Raw genomic sequence first — 16820 nt, 5'->3', positions numbered from 1 at the left:
GTAACATTCATGAAAATTTTCCATTATTACTTATTGTTTAAATCAGAATTCATATTTGAAAAAAAAATACACTCTTACGGGACGGAGAAAATATACAAATCTTTCAACTAATTTGAGTGTTGAGAATATTTTGTTATTCCTAATAACTTCCTCAAGCAACTTATATCTTTTTACAACAATTTTCCCCCCAAGATTTATTTCATCCTTACTAAGTGCAACGCATGTTATTTGATGTGACATACAAATTAAGTTTTCAATCCTCAACCTGTTCCACTTATTGTAAATTTTGTAGCGGAAACAGAGGAAGACGGATTAGCTCCAATATTTGTATCGCCTATGAAAATTGCATTGACACCAGAGAAAACGAGTGCAACCATTTCTTGCTACGTTTCTGGTAAACCTATGCCAAATGTGAAGTGGTACAGAGAAAATGTGGAAATAACGCCATCAGAAGCATTACAAATGTCATATGATGATAAAACAGGATACGTGGCTTTGGTGATCCTTAATCCCAAGCACGACGAAATCGCCGTATATACAGTGATAGCGGAGAATGCGTTTGGTAAAGCTGTAGGAAAGGCCACCATGACTATTCAGGAGGACTCAGAGAAGCCGAAAGAGAAACTCGAAGCTCCTACCATAAAGACACCTTTGCAAGCGCAAATAGTCAAAAGTGGATCGACTATTGTTCTTAGCGTTAAGTTTGATGGCAATCCAAATCCAACAATATCTTGGTTGAGAAATGGAAAGCAATTGGAGAATGATTCTGTTGTAAAGATAGTCACAGAAGAGAAGAAATCAACAATTACAATTGCAAAAGCTGAGAGAAAGAAAGTTGGAAAATTCGAGGTGGTGGCAATTAACAAAGTGGGAGAAGCACGGTCATCTGCATCGGTAGTTGTGTCTGATGTTAAGGAAACGCCTGAGATCAAAGCACCTCGGTTCATACATCCACTGGTACCAAAGGTGGTCAGAGAGCGAGATGTTGTCATTCTCGAAGCTGTCGTAGATTCCAAACCTCTGTCGTCCTTCCAATGGTTTCTCAATGTTCAGCCAATCACTTTGTCCAAAGACGTCCGCGTGGTGACACATGATAACAAGTCAATCCTCATTATTAGATCGTTCAAAAAGCAATTCATTGGATCGTACATCTGTCGTGCCGAAAATGTTGGCGGATCGGTCACATCTACAGCAAGTGTCAAGTTGCGCGATGAGACTGAGATCGACGATGTGGTGGAGTATATTTCTCCAAGATATACTGAGAAATTGCCATCAGCAATGGATTATATGGACGGAGAGACAATTGAACTGAAGTGCCAAGTAATGGGCAAACCAACGCCACGCATCGAATGGTACCACAATAAGACTGTAATTGAGGATGCAAAGAATGTTACAGTTTCTCAAGACAATACCGGTAATTGCGTACTGACAATCACCGAAGTATTTCCCGAAGATGCTGGAGAATACACTTGTCATGCTATTAACGAAGTTGGAGAAGCCATCACAGTAACACAAGTGGCAGTTGAAGGTATACTCATAGTCATAATCATTGTATGTCAACCTCAAATATTGAAGGATGAGATTTCTGCGTTGCAATTGTTATTTTTTTCCATTTGTAGATAGAACTTGTTTGTATCCCGAAATCCTAAAAATCTACATTTCAGAAATCTTTTCCTCTCTGTAATATATATATTATGTTGTTACATTTGAAGATTTTGAGACTTTTACCGTCCCTAAAACGTAAATCCATCAAAGATTTCATCAACTGTAGTTCATTTGTAAATAATTACTCAGTAGAGTAAAATATATTATAAATTCTAATTTCATAATATGTACAAATATATTTTTGGCAATCTAATAATAATCACACACTTTCCATTCATAGCATTTGAATACCAACAAGACTCTGAGATTACTTCAGGTGAAGAAGCTGCATCAGATAAAGTAAGTTTGCATTATCATCTGATGGAATAAATAAATTTCACGATGTATTTTTTTTAAATTACAGACCATATCGGTGGACGAGCCCGCGGATACAGAAACAGAAATGGCACCGCAATTGCTCAAGAAGTTACCGATCATAACTAAGACTGTAAGCAAACCAACCAAGTTGGAGGTCAGAGTCGTTGGTAGACCGAAGCCACAAGTCAAGTGGTTCAAGCAAGGTGAAGAGATTCACGCATCAGAAGAGTATCAAATTGAAAATCTCGAGGATGGCACGTCCATTCTCGTTATCAATGATATTTATCCTGATGATACCGGCGAAATAACATTCCAAGCGCACAATCCTCTCGGAGTGATATCAACCACAACCTTACTAGAAGTTACGGAAGGTAAAGAATTCGAATGCCAATGTAGAAAGAAATGTATTACTTTTTTCCATAATATTCTGTTTTCCAAGGTGTCTATTTTCAGATTTCTCGAGCAGTTAAAAGAAATTCTTTAAATTTTAACTTTCTTTTTCTACCTCTCCCAATCCCTTGCCACCTTTACAATATTATGAAACTCAATGACAATGACAAGATACACAAATCATCTAGGTATTTGTAAGAGGATTTGACAGCCAGAATTAATTTGCTTCTTGAATTTGCAGAAATTGTCGGCACGAAAGAATACAGGAAACCCGACTGGGTGGTTCACATGGAGGAGATGCAGGAGGCGCTTCGTGGTAAGCACCACACCAAAGATCTTGAACGATTCACTTTAGATATGCATAGCTTTGATCATATGAATTTAGGAATACATCGTGCCTCCAATTTATTTTAGCACATTTGGTCATTGCTTATCACTAACATATTGGGAAATGTTAAGGAAACCAAATTTCTCATTTACATTAAGTAGCTCATGTGTGTGTGTGTGTGATTGTGGTATTGTGAAAAATGCTGAGTGTGGTCATGCTGAGCTCTTATGCTTTCAATGCTTATACTGACTATTTGCAGCTGCAAAGCAAGTTCCATCATTTATAACGGAAATAGTAAATAAAAGGGCAGCTGAGGGCGAGTCTATTAAATTTGAGTGCGAATTCACCGGAAACCCGAAGCCAGGTAAGCAACTTCCATGGAGGTGTGAAGGTTTCTTTCATAATATTCACTAATGAGTGATAATAAAAATGCATTCTAATGCTTCTGGCTCTAAATGATTTTCTAGATATCGAATGGTCGTTTAATCACAAGCCTGTGCGTAACACTGACAACATTAAAATTTACATCGAGGAGAATAAATCTTCCTTGGTTCTAACAAATGTATCAACAGAAAATATCGGTTTCTATACGTGCAAAGCCAAAAATGACATGGGTAATGCAGTGACAAGGGCCAAGTTTGACTTAGCGTCGGCATCGAGTGTTCAAGTTGAGGCTGTTCAAGTTAAGACAGAAAAAGTTGAGAAGAGCGAGAAAGTTGAGAAGACGGGAAAAGCAAAGGTGAAGAAACGTGTAGTCAAAATTGCAGGACCTGAAACTAAGAAAACGGAGAAGATCCAGGATGTTACGAAAACGCAGATAAGCGTACAAAAGGTGTCCGAAAGTGAAACGACAGTGTCTTCCAAGGTAACTGAAGTGCAATACGAATCTACAGCAGTCGAGAAGGCATCCATTTCGACAACTCGAACAGAAACCACACAATATGGTGAGATAGAAATTACTCAGGGCATTGACATGGAAAAGAAAGAAATCATTGAGGAGCAAATCCATATAGAAGATATCAATGTCACGGAGATCAAGTATGCACGAGAGGTTAATGAATTTCTGGAACTGATTGAAGCATCAACATTCGGACCTGGAGAAGAACCAATGAGAGAACTCGCAACTATCGCTTACTTAGTTCAACATGGAGTGGCTACAACAGAAATAACATCTCTGTACAATGCAAACGCTTTTCCCGCTCTCAAGAGCCCAGAATCTCAATCTGCTCTTGTTCAGCTCGTGGAGCGCGAAGGTCACGCAAAGATTATATCCGAAGTGATAACAGAGGAAAGTGTGGCAGACGAAACTCAACTGGCCGCCACTGTTGGCTTCCACGCTTTTATGCGAATGGTCGAGGAGCAGCACATAACAATAGAGGAGGTTTTATCACATTTCTCAAGAGAGGATTTCGTTACACAAGAATGGAAATCAGTTGAAGCCAAAGAGGTTAGCTATCAAGCTTAGATTAGAAATCAAATCAATTGGACTCTCTTATATTATCAACATTGTTGTTTGTATAGAGATATGTTGGAAAGACACATGAATTGAGGGTAGCTGAAATTTTTAAAACAGTCGCTGTCGGTAAGTCCGATTAACAAACTATAAAGTAGCGTCGTACATGGATAGCGACTGAAAAGCTTTTTCTTTAATTGAAAAAAATTATTGCCTATTGTAAAAACCATAAAGTTGAGAGAAGAAGATGTTCTACAAATAATAACTTTATTATTATTTATTATATTTTATTCTTCTGAAGTGATTTATTAAAAGTTTTCAAAAACTGTGTATTTGAGACTTTTTAATTTTTGTATTTTGTGAGTCTATTTTTGTGATATTTTTGTGTCTCATTTTGTTCATTTCAGTTGCTCTTTCCCTGTACGACGTAACCACTATCAATTGTTTTTTTTCTCTATACTTATTACTAAATCTGATACCCTCGCCCTTTTCCAGAAAATGTCTTACAATCTATTCAAGAAGAACCAACATTTCCCAAAGGTTTGACTTAAGTGTTTCCTCATTATCATATGTACATTCTGCACCTCATAATTTGTGTGTTTCGATATATTGAATCTTTCTTTTAGCTTCTTGCGCTATATTAATGAAGTGAGCTTTTAAGGCCAACGATTAGACGATATTAATATTGTAAATACGTTTCTACTCTAGATGCTTCAGTTTTCTCGTTCCAGACCGAATTGATATAATGCTTTTGCTTATATGTTATCTAATACCTTGCACCTATGCAGCAGCATAAAGGATAATGTGTCGTTGAATGTGTAAGTACCCACATCTAGGGATTAAACTGACTGTATACTTTATAAATAAAAGCAAACTGTACATAAAAATACATCATGTAACAACTATTGTCATAATGAATCAGCAACTGACGAATCATAGAATAGCAAAAAATGCAAGTGCTTATCACCATATTGTCATCATATATGCGATAAAATTCTCTTGAGAATATCAACTTATTTCAACTTCAACATCCATTTACATAATTTCGCAGAAACTTCCGAAATCATCGAACCATTAGTGCTCGAAGACAAACAGGAAAAGACCAGAGTGAAAAAGGTTGTCAAGAAATCAGAGGAGGAAGTGGTGGAAGTTTCTGAGGATGTTAAAACGGAAATAATTGAGAAGAGACTGAAACCAAATAATTTACAAATCAATGAAGAGGCCTTTGTTGATGAATATGTTGAGGAATTCAATGTGCCAACACCGAAAGTTGTGCACGAATTGCCAATTCAGACACCAGTTGAGGCCGCCGAAATTATTGAACAATCCAATACAACCAATATTGCTCCAGAAAAACCAAAAGACCATGTTGCCTCAGTTAACATCTTGCCTCAGGCATCTGTCATAACTGAAGAAACTATTACTAGTGAATTAGAAACACCTTCCAAAATATTGGATCTCACTGAGAAACTGAAACAACCGACAGTGAATCTGCCTGATTTGCTAGAATCCATTCAAATATCGCAAGTTGATGCTGAAACAAGTGCTGAAGATATGCCACATTCTAAGCCTATTGAAGGCGTTAAGTCCCATGCTGACATATCAGCACATCAGACAGCTGAAGTGACACAATGTTCTACGCATGAAAGCGTAGGAGAACTTGAAACCAAAAAGCTACAAGAATCCGAAGCAAAGGTAAAACTCTTGCCGCATGATAGCATTGAAATATTGGAGGTGGAAATTGAGCAAAAGGAAGATGTTTTACAAGAGAAACCCCAACTTCCTGCTGCCCAGGCAATTGAGAATGTGATATCACATGAGGGACTGCAAGTAACAGAATCCTCAACAGCTGAAAAAGAAGATGTAACTTCATTTGATCTGCACACAAGCCCAGTTCACGCAAAGGTTGATGTACCATCGTCAGAATCTCTTCAAGTGACAGAAGTTATCACACATGACAAGTCTGAGAAATACTATCCCGAGTTGATTGTAGCTACTGAAAGTGCAACGGAGGAATACATTGCACAGAAACCATACGTAACAATGGAAGTCAGTAGCTCAGAACTGGAAGATATCTACGTACCTGACGTCATGCCAGTGACTCAAACTGTCGATGTTGTCTTAGCTACGAATGAGACAGTTACTATTTCAGAAGAAATAGTACAAGAAAAAGAGAGGTTATTTGATGAAAAGCCCAAGCCACAAACATCTGAAGCTACAGGCTCAATTATACCGCTCGAAGGATACATGACTGAATTCATTGACGCTCAGGTGCCGCAGGAAGACTATCCTTGTCACGAATATGAGACAAAGACTGCAAGTATGACATTAGATAAGCAGGATGCTATTACTAGATTGGAAATTATGGCAAACGAAAAAGAGGATGATCTGAAACCAATTGAGCAGGCCAAAACTGAGATAGCCAGTGCGGCTGTGTCAACGTATCAGACGGCAGAGACAAATTTCCCAGAAGTAAACGAAAAGGAATCTGAACTGGAGTCATTTAAAGTACCCAAGGGAGTGACCCTTGAGTCTGAAATGCCAACAAATGAAGCAATTGAGCTACAGGAGGTCAATGTAAATGATTATGTTAACGTATTTAATCCATCAACATTGGTTCAAGCAGCTCAAGCTGTATTGCAAATGGAACCACTATTCTCCAAAGAAATTTCAGATGTAATTGTGCAGGATAAGGAAGATGCCATGAAAATACCAAAACAACCTGAACAAATTACAGCGAACTATGACTACGATGCGCAAAAGTCCGTACTTGTATCGACAGTAACGGCTGAAGAATCTGAAGTTAACCTACCAGACTTTCAACCCACTGAGAGCCATACCATCACACAAACATTACCTGATACTAGTATATCTGTAAACATAGCAGAAACACAAATACTTGACAATACAGAAACTTTACTTGAGAAAACTCCACAACAAGTAACCGCTAAAGTTAGCACAGGGGATCTAGAAGGGAAGCAAATAGAAGAGATATTAACACTTGAGTGTTTAGATTCATTTACTGAAAAAGTTTCACCTACACAAAAACATGCGCAACCCACATTGGAAGCGGCACAAGAGTCAATACAGAGTACTGAAGTTATTCTATCAGATAATGTTTCAATCCTAGATGACACTAAGTATAAAGAACAACATGGAACACCAAGTTTAACCGCTCCCACGAAAGCAGTAACACAGGAAGAAGTACACATTATAGAAGAGGGTAGTACATTTGATAAAACGTTTGAACCAGAACACACAGCTACATTTACACAATCAACACTCGATAGTGTGCAAATAGAAGAAACAATAGTGTCAGAAGTAACAACGGAAGCCAAAGAATTTATTAAACCTGAAGAAAAGACAAGTGTACACACATTTGATTCTTTAGAATTAGCCACAAACACGGAAGTACAAGCGCATGACACAGTAGATTTACTAACACTGCCAGAACAAAGCAAATCAATACAAATTGCCGGAACTGTCCCAGAATATGAATCATTACAACAGGATCAGCCATGGATAGATGAGCAAACCAGTGAACTTACTAAAACTCTTGAAAAACAAGAACATACAGCAACAATTAGCATTTCAGAACATAAAGCTCTCGGACACACTGATGTGTTTCCAGAAGAAAGTGTTTCTGACTTAAACAAAGCACCTGAAATTGAAACAAGGACTGCAGAATTGTCCACTAATGAACTATCGGCTGTTTTAGGAACTAGCATTGTAGCTGGAGATACAGTTCAAGATTTTGTGGCCCCATCTGATGCACAATCTCACACTGCTATTATTCAAACATCTGAACTTCCTGTAGCTGAACAGATTGAAACGATATCGGAGGATCAAATAGGACCTTCCATTTCTGAACCTCAAGTTGTTGATCAGAAGGCTGAAGTGACTACAACAGAGTTTACATCCATTGAACAAAGTGAAGTCCTTGTTTCTGATACACTCGATTCTCTAAAGAAGCCGGATGATATCAAGCAATTGCAAGCATCCATTACGTTGGATGACCTTCCAGTGATATCTCAGACTCAAGTTTCCTTAGAAGAATCAGTGTCTGAACTTAAGAAACAGCCTGATCTTGACTCAAAGGTTGCTCAATTGACTACTGACGAACTCTCAGCCGTAACCCAATCGGAAATTGTTACTGGAGATACAACGAAAGACTTTGAAACCCCAGCAGATATTAAGTCTCATAGTGCAACTGTTGAGATCTCTGATCTTCCTGTAGCTCAACAGATTGAAACTCTACCGGAAGATCAATTGGGACCTTCAGTTATTCAACCTGAGGTTGTTGATCAGAAGGCCGAATTTACTACTTCAGAGTATTCTGCAATTCAGCAGTCTGAAGTTCAAGCTGATGATTCTTTGAGTACTTTGAAAATTGCAGATCAAGCTAAAGACTATCAAGCATTTGTTGCTTTAGATGAGCTTTCGGTAATATCTCAAATGCAAATATCACCCGAAGAATCAATTTCTGAACTCATAAAGGCACCTGATGTCGATAGTAAGAATGCTGAATTGACAACAAATGATATATTGGCAATATCACAATCTGAAGTAGTTGTTCATGATTCCGTTCAAGATTTTGAAGTCCCATCTGATGCACAGTCTCACACTGCTATTATTCAAACATCCGAACTTCCTGTAGCTCAACAGATTGAAACGATATCGGAGGATCAAGTAGGACCTTCCATTTCTGAACCTCAAGTTGTTGATCAGAAGGCAGAGATCACTACGACAGAATTTTCATCTATCGAGCAGAGTGAAGTCCTTGTTTCTGATACACTTGATTCCCTGAGGAAAGATTCAATTGAATCAAAGACTGCTCAATTGACTACTGATGAACTATCAGCCGTAAGTCAATCGGAAATTATTACTGGAGATACAACGAAAGACTTTGAGTCTCCAGCAGACATTAAGTCTCATAAAGCCACTGTTGAAATCTCTGATCTTCCTGTAGCTGAACAAATCGAAACGATATCAGAAGATCAAATTGGATCTTCCATTTCTGAACCTCAAGTTGTTGATCAGAAGGCAGAGATCACTACAACAGAATTTACATCCATTGAGCAAAGTGAAGTCCTTGTTTCTGATACACTCGATTCTCTAAAGAAACCCGATGATATCAAGCAATTGCAAGCATCCATTACGTTGGATGACCTACCTGTGATATCCCAAACGCAAGTTTCCTTAGAAGAATCAGTGTCTGAACTTAAGAAACAGCCTGATCTTGACTCAAAGGTTGCTCAATTGACTACTGACGAATTCTCAGCCGTAAGCCAATCGGAAATTGTTACTGGAGATACAACGAAAGACTTTGAAACCCCAGCAGATATTAAGTCTCATAGTGCAACTGTTGAGATCTCTGATCTTCCTGTAGCTCAACAGATTGAAACTTTACCGGAAGATCTATTGGGACCTTCGGTGGCTCAACCTGAGGTTGTTGATCAGAAGGCCGAATTTACTACTTCAGAGTATTCTGCAATTCAGCAGTCTGAAGTTCAAGCTGATGATACTTGCATTCCATTCAAGAAAATGCCTGAAATCAAAGAGTCTTACGTTAACGTTAGCATTGATGAATTTCAAGCTGTATCACAGTTCAAAACTGAGGAAGAGAACTTCGTGTCTGACCTAGTAAACGCCAATTTGCCATCTGAATCTTTTGCTAAAATATCCCCAATTGAGCATATTTCAATCGAGCAGACAGATGTGACTGTCGACGAAGATATCAGCAACATTTTGACTGAGGATCTTAAGGAAGTCACAACTATTGGACTAGCCGAACATAATGTAACAGTGCCAGTGAAAACTGACATAATGGTTCAAGAGACAGCAAAGAGCTTTGATGGCATGTTTGTACCAGACTCACATATGGCAAAGGAAACTATATATGGTTCTGCTGTAGCTGAGAAATTGGAGGTGCAAACAGAGGAGCAAGTTGGATATAACATAAAAAGTGATAAACCTACTGAGCAAAGGCCAACACAGTGCTTCGAGGAATTTGGTCGAGTTCCCCAATCTCATGAGATCATCACAAATGAATTGGAAGAAGAATTGAAATTGTCTCTCATAACAGAAAAAGCATCACATTCAGTCCAAGAAATTTCCGAATCCCATAAGATCACGCAAATGGAACCAATCACCAAACAAACAGATGACGAAACTCACATAAAGGTTTTGGAGGACATATCACTAACAACAGAGGTACAATATTTTATGGGTTTCAATATAATGAACATTCCAAAAAAAAAATGTTTATCATGGATATTTTCAGATCGATGAACATGAGAGGAAAACGACTACTGAAACTAAACACACAGGTAGGAGTGTTTACCAAATTGTATACTTTATAATTTATAAAAAGAATTTATATGTTAACAGTTATGAGGAGAAATGAAACGCGTTTACTCCGAGCTATATTATTCTTTAAAAACTTATTGGCTTTATGTATGATATGAATGTTTTCAAATCTTCTTTTTTAAACATGTGATTCCATGATTTTTTTTTTATTTTCTAAATTGGTGCAAAACAAGGAGAAATTCTCTGTGATACAGAGAGATCCTAAACTTATTTCTTTGCGTTTGGTTAATTTTATTCAGAGTATGTGCAAAAACCAGTTACGTGTCAGCTAAATTAACTTGGAGGAAACGCTGTAGATTTAATATCAAGTAGATTAGTGTGTCATGCTATTCTGAGCAAAAATATTATGGTCCTTATAATAAATACTTCACTATATAATACTTGTTCATAATTATTATAAGTAATGTAATATATTTTAGCACAGAATAGCTTAAGCAAAAGGTATTTAAATATATATTTTTTCAAGTGTATGACATTCAACACGCAGAAACACAATTATTATTTATGTATAAAAATTATACAACGTCTCGATCGCGAATGTGCTCAGTCACTCGGATTTACATTAAGTCTCATAAGAATAAACTTTATACTAGCGTAGATTTCTCTGTTCACACCTACATATTAAATATGTATGTTTACATAAAAGAATTATTCAAACATATTTTTACATTATGTCGCGTATAAATCATATTTATGGGTAAAAATTATTCGATGTGTATAAGAACCTGACGGAAAATCACAATATAAAGGTAAATTTCAGAACTTTTAATGGTAAGGTCAGTCAGAGAGATCAGAAGATCTAAGAACTGTAAGTTTTGAACTAAGTAAGAAAGATTTTTAGGTTTTCTCCTTACAGAAAAACTTCCTTCAGTAGTTGCAAAACCTGTGTTACGAAATTTCAGTTTAACAAAAAAAAACTATTTAACAGCTAAATCTCCTCTAGATCAGACGTTCGCCCCATAACATACTGAATATGTAGTGACCTTGCTAAAATATTTACTTTTTCAATTATAAACGTTTCTTGAATAAAATAACAGGTTAAAATTAGAAACTGAATGCAGAATTTTGTTTTTATATATGATTCCTGTCTCGTAATTACTTAAACTATTGCAACCCATACGTTATTGACGTTCTACATTCCCCGATAAAACATGTTTAGCCGTTAACTTTCTCTTGTAAATAAAAAAAAACCTGTAGAAAATTATCACAAAGTATTCCAAAAAATGCAACAAAAGTTTATACCTATATTTATATACCTATTCGCACTAAATCCTGTAGATAATTATTGTAGCTAAAGAGCACAGTGCATGATAGTAGAATCAGGTCAAAAAATGTTACGAAAAACACGACAAAATACCACGATAAACAATCACACAAATGAATACAAAACAGACTAAAAAAACAAAATATTACACAAAAAAACTAACCTATATTCTTGAAAAAAAATTTTGCAGACCAAATTGAAGAAGACAACCGCAAAATCGAATTGGAAGACAAGTCGACAAAAGAAACAAAACCAGAGCGAATAAGGAAAAAACAGAAAGAAAAAATTACACACACAGATCACACAAAAGACAGGGACATTCAAGAAGAAATCGAGGATATAGAAATCACAGAGCAAATCATTGAGGACAAAGAGGAACCTGGCAAGAAGAAAAAGAAGAAGATCATCAAGAAGACCAAGAAGGGTGGCGTTGTCGAAATCATCGAGAAGGTCACCGAAGTCCAGGAGCCAAGGCCCGTTGACGAAGAATTCCCAGAAGAAGGACCTCAGATTGAAGAAGTTCCCACTGAGGAGACCGTCACTACCGAAGAGATCATTGAAGACAAGGAGCAACCTGGCAAGAAGAAAAAGAAGAAGATCATCAAGAAGACCAAGTAGGGTGGCGTTGTCGAAATCATCGAGAAGGTCACCGAAGTCCAGGAGCCAAGGCCCGTTGACGAAGAATTCCCAGAGGAAGGACCTCAGATTGAAGAAGTTCCCACTGAGGAGACCGTCACTCCCGAAGAGATCATTGAAGACAAGGAGCAACCTGGCAAGAAGAAAAAGAAGAAGATCATCAAGAAGACCAAGAAGGGTGGCGTTGTCGAAATCATCGAGAAGGTCACCGAAGTCCAGGAGCAAAGGCCCGTTGACGAAGAATTCCCAGAGGAAGGACCTCAGATTGAAGAAGTTCCCACTGAGGAGACCGTCACTACCGAAGAGATCATTGAAGACAAGGAGCAACCTGGCAAGAAGAAAAAGAAGAATATCATCAAGAAGACCAAGAAGGGTGGCGTTGTCGAAATCATCGAGAAGGTCACCGAAGTCCAGGAGCCAAGGCCCGTTGACGAAGAATTCCCAGAGGAAGGACCTCAGATTGAAGAAGTTCCCACTGAGGAGACAGTCACTACCGAAGAGATCATTGAAGACAAGGAGCAACCTGGCAAGAAGAAAAAGAAGAAGATCATCAAGAAGACCAAGAAGGGTGGCGTTGTCGAAATCATCGAGAAGGTCACTGAAGTCCCGGAGCCAAGGCCCGTTGACGAAGAATTCCCAGAGGAAGGACCTCAGATTGAAGAAGTTCCCACTGAGGAGACCGTCACTACCGAAGAGATCATTGAAGACAAGGAGCAACCTGGCAAGAAGAAAAAGAAGAAGATCATCAAGAAGACCAAGAAGGGTGGCGTTGTCGAAATCATCGAGAAGGTCACTGAATTCCCGGAGCCAAGGCCCGTTGACGAAGAATTCCCAGAGGAAGGACCTCAGATTGAAGAAGTTCCCACTGAGGAAACCGTCACTACCGAAGAGATTATTGAAGACAAAGAGGAACCTGGCAAGAAGAAAAAGAAGAAGATCATCAAGAAGACCAAGAAGGGTGGCGTTGTCGAAATCATCGAGAAGGTCACCGAAGTCCAGGAGCCAAGGCCCGTTGACGAAGAATTCCCAGAAGAAGGACCTCAGATTGAAGAAGTTCCCACTGAGGAGACCGTCACTACCGAAGAGATCATTGAAGACAAGGAGCAACCTGGCAAGAAGAAAAAGAAGAAGATCATCAAGAAGACCAAGTAGGGTGGCGTTGTCGAAATCATCGAGAAGGTCACCGAAGTCCAGGAGCCAAGGCCCGTTGACGAAGAATTCCCAGAGGAAGGACCTCAGATTGAAGAAGTTCCCACTGAGGAGACCGTCACTCCCGAAGAGATCATTGAAGACAAGGAGCAACCTGGCAAGAAGAAAAAGAAGAGAGATTCATCAAGAAACCAGAAGGGTGGCGTTGTCAGAAATCATCGAGAGGTCACCGAAGTTCCAGGAGTCAGGCCCGGACGAGAATTCCAGAGAAGGACCTCAGATGAAGAAGTTCCCACTGAGGATACCGTCACTACCGAAGAGAGGATTCGATGTGAGACAATCGAGGACCTGGCAAGAGAAAAAGAAGAGAGATCATCAGAAGACCAAGAAGTGTGGCGTTGTCGAAATCATCGAGAAGGTCACCGAAGTCCAGGAGCAAGGCCCGTTGACGAAGACTTCCCAGAGGAAGGACCTTCGATTGGAGAAGGTTTCCCACTGGAGGGACCGTCACTACCGAGAGATCATTGAAGACAATGAGGAACCTGGCAAGAAGAACAGAATAAGATCATCAAGAAGACCAGAAGGGTGGCGTTGTCGAATCATCTAGAAGGTCACCGAAGTCCAGAGCAAGGCCCGTTGACGAAGAATTCCCAGAGGAAGGACCTCAGATTGAAGAAGTTCCCACTGAGGAGACCGTCACTACCGAAGAGATCATTGAAGACAAGGAGGAACCTGGCAAGAAGAAAAAGAAGAAGATCATCAAGAAAACCAAGAAAGGTGGCGTTGTCGAAATCATCGAGAAGGTCACCGAAGTCCAGGAGCCAAGGCCCGTTGACGAAGAATTCCCAGAGGAAGGACCTCAGATTGAAGAAGTTCCCACTGAGGAGACCGTCAATACCGAAGAGATCATTGAAGACAAGGAGCAACCTGGCAGAAAGCTCGGATAAGGAAGATCATCACAGACTACCAAGAAGAAGGGTAGCGTTGTCGAATCTCGAGAAGGTTCACGGAGTCCCGGAGCCAAGGCCCGTTGACGAAGAATTCCCAGAGGAAGGACCTCAGATTGAAGAAGTTCCCACTGAGGAGACCGTCACTACCGAAGAGATCATTGAAGACAAGGAGCAACCTGGCAAGAAGAAAAAGAAGAAGATCATCAAGAAGACCAAGAAGGGTGGCGTTGTCGAAATCATCGAGAAGGTCACTGAAGTCCCGGAGCCAAGGCCCGTTGACGAAGAATTCCCAGAGGAAGGACCTCAATTGAAGTAAGTTCCCAGCTGAGGAGACCGTCACTGCCGAATAGATCATTGAAGACAAGAGGACCCTGGCCAAGAAGAAAAAGAATCATCAAGAAGACCAAGCAGGGTGGCGTTGTCGAATCATCGGAGAGGTCACTGAAAGTCAGGGGCAAGGCCCGTTGACGAAGAATTCCATAAGAAGGACCTCAGATGAAGATTCACCACTGAGGAAGGACGTCACTACGAAGAGATCATTGAAGAACAAGGAGCACCCTGGCAAGAAGAAAAAGAAGAAGATCTCCAAGAAGACAAGAAGGGTGGCAGTTTGTCGAACTCATCGAAGAAGGTCACTGAATTCCTGGGAAGCCAAGGCCCGTTGACGAAGATTTCCCAGAGGAAGGAGCTCAGATTGAAGAAGTTCCCACTGAGGAAGATCGGAAGATCACTACCGAAGAGATCATTGAAGACAAGGAGAACCTGGCAAGAAGAAAAAGAAGAAGATCATCAAGAAGACCAAGAAGGGTGGCGTTGTCGAAATCATCGAGAAGGTCACTGAAGTCCAGGAGCCAAGGCCCGTTGACGAAGAATTCCCAGAGGAAGGACCTCAGATTGAAGAAGTTCCCACTGAGGAGACCGTCACTACCGAAGAGATCATTGAAGACAAGGAGCAACCTGGCAAGAAGAAAAAGAAGAAGATCATCAAGAAGACCAAGAAGGGTGGCGTTGTCGAAATCATCGAGAAGGTCACCGAAGTCCAGGAGCCAAGGCCCGTTGACGAAGAATTCCCAGAGGAAGGACCTCAGATTGAAGAAGTTCCCACTGAGGAGACCGTCACTACCGAAGAGATCATTGAAGACAAGGAGCAACCTGGCAAGAAGAAAAAGAAGAAGATCATCAAGAAGACCAAGAAGGGTGGCGTTGTCGAAATCATCGAGAAGGTCACCGAAGTCCAGGAGCCAAGGCCCGTTGACGAAGAATTCCCAGAGGAAGGACCTCAGATTGAAGAAGTTCCCACTGAGGAGACCGTCACTACCGAAGAGATCATTGAAGACAAGGAGCAACCTGGCAAGAAGAAAAAGAAGAAGATCATCAAGAAGACCAAGAAGGGTGGCGTTGTCGAAATCATCGAGAAGGTCACCGAAGTCCAGGAGCCAAGGCCCGTTGACGAAGAATTCCCAGAGGAAGGACCTCAGATTGAAGAAGTTCCCACTGAGGAGACCGTCACTACCGAAGAGATCATTGAAGACAAGGAGCAACCTGGCAAGAAGAAAAAGAAGAAGATCATCAAGAAGACCAAGAAGGGTGGCGTTGTCGAAATCATCGAGAAGGTCACCGAAGTCCAGGAGCCAAGGCCCGTTGACGAAGAATTCCCAGAGGAAGGACCTCAGATTGAAGAAGTTCCCACTGAGGAGACCGTCACTACCGAAGAGATCATTGAAGACAAGGAGCAACCTGGCAAGAAGAAAAAGAAGAAGATCATCAAGAAGACCAAGAAGGGTGGCGTTGTCGAAATCATCGAGAAGGTCACCGAAGTCCAGGAGCCAAGGCCCGTTGACGAAGAATTCCCAGAGGAAGGACCTCAGATTGAAGAAGTTCCCACTGAGGAGACCGTCACTACCGAAGAGATCATTGAAGACAAGGAGGAACCTGGCAAGAAGAAAAAGAAGAAGATCATCAAGAAGACCAAGAAGGGTGGCGTTGTCGAAATCATCGAGAAGGTCACCGAAGTCCAGGAGCCAAGGCCCGTTGACGAAGAATTCCCAGAGGAAGGACCTCAGATTGAAGAAGTTCCCACTGAGGAGACCGTCACTACCGAAGAGATCATTGAAGACAAGGAGCAACCTGGCAAGAAGAAAAAGAAGAAGATCATCAAGAAGACCAAGAAGGGTGGCGTTGTCGAAATCATCGAGAAGGTCACCGAAGTCCAGGAGCCAAGGCCCGTTGACGAAGAATTCCCAGAGGAAGGACCTCAGATTGAAGAAGTTCCCACTGAGGAGACCGTCACTACCGAAGAGATCATTGAAGACAAGGAGC

General features: G+C 40.3%; 2 protein-coding genes across 2 annotated transcripts in view; one reads left to right on the top strand and one right to left on the bottom strand.

Annotated features, from left to right (window-relative positions):
- The window catches only part of LOC132260646 (titin-like), a 60949-nt gene extending 55869 nt beyond the window's left edge, over positions 1-5080 (top strand). The window contains exons 39-46 of the mRNA XM_059758903.1: positions 293-1528; positions 1886-1944; positions 2009-2333; positions 2594-2668; positions 2940-3044; positions 3148-4127; positions 4202-4262; positions 4629-5080. Coding sequence (XP_059614886.1) covers positions 293-1528; positions 1886-1944; positions 2009-2333; positions 2594-2668; positions 2940-3044; positions 3148-4127; positions 4202-4262; positions 4629-4684 — 2897 coding nt within the window. The 3' untranslated portion in view covers positions 4685-5080. The remainder of the gene's footprint in view (positions 1-292; positions 1529-1885; positions 1945-2008; positions 2334-2593; positions 2669-2939; positions 3045-3147; positions 4128-4201; positions 4263-4628) is intronic.
- A 6011-nt stretch (positions 5081-11091) lies between these two features.
- On the bottom strand, positions 11092-16775 carry LOC132260645 (uncharacterized; the record flags this gene model as incomplete). Its single annotated transcript, XM_059758901.1, has 8 exons — positions 11092-11116; positions 11930-12340; positions 12536-13246; positions 13442-13636; positions 14215-14409; positions 14609-14872; positions 14963-15059; positions 15301-16775. Coding segments are annotated over 8 exons (3373 nt in total), but the record flags the coding sequence as incomplete, so codon positions are not given.
- Positions 16776-16820: the final 45 nt, after the last annotated feature.

This window comes from Phlebotomus argentipes, unplaced genomic scaffold (assembly GCF_947086385.1).
Source record: "Phlebotomus argentipes unplaced genomic scaffold, Phlebotomus argentipes genome assembly scaffold_18, whole genome shotgun sequence".
Lineage (NCBI taxonomy): Eukaryota > Metazoa > Arthropoda > Insecta > Diptera > Psychodidae > Phlebotomus > Phlebotomus argentipes.
The sequence above is the reverse complement of the archived record's forward strand: the minus strand, read 5'-3'. Positions and strand labels throughout refer to the sequence as shown.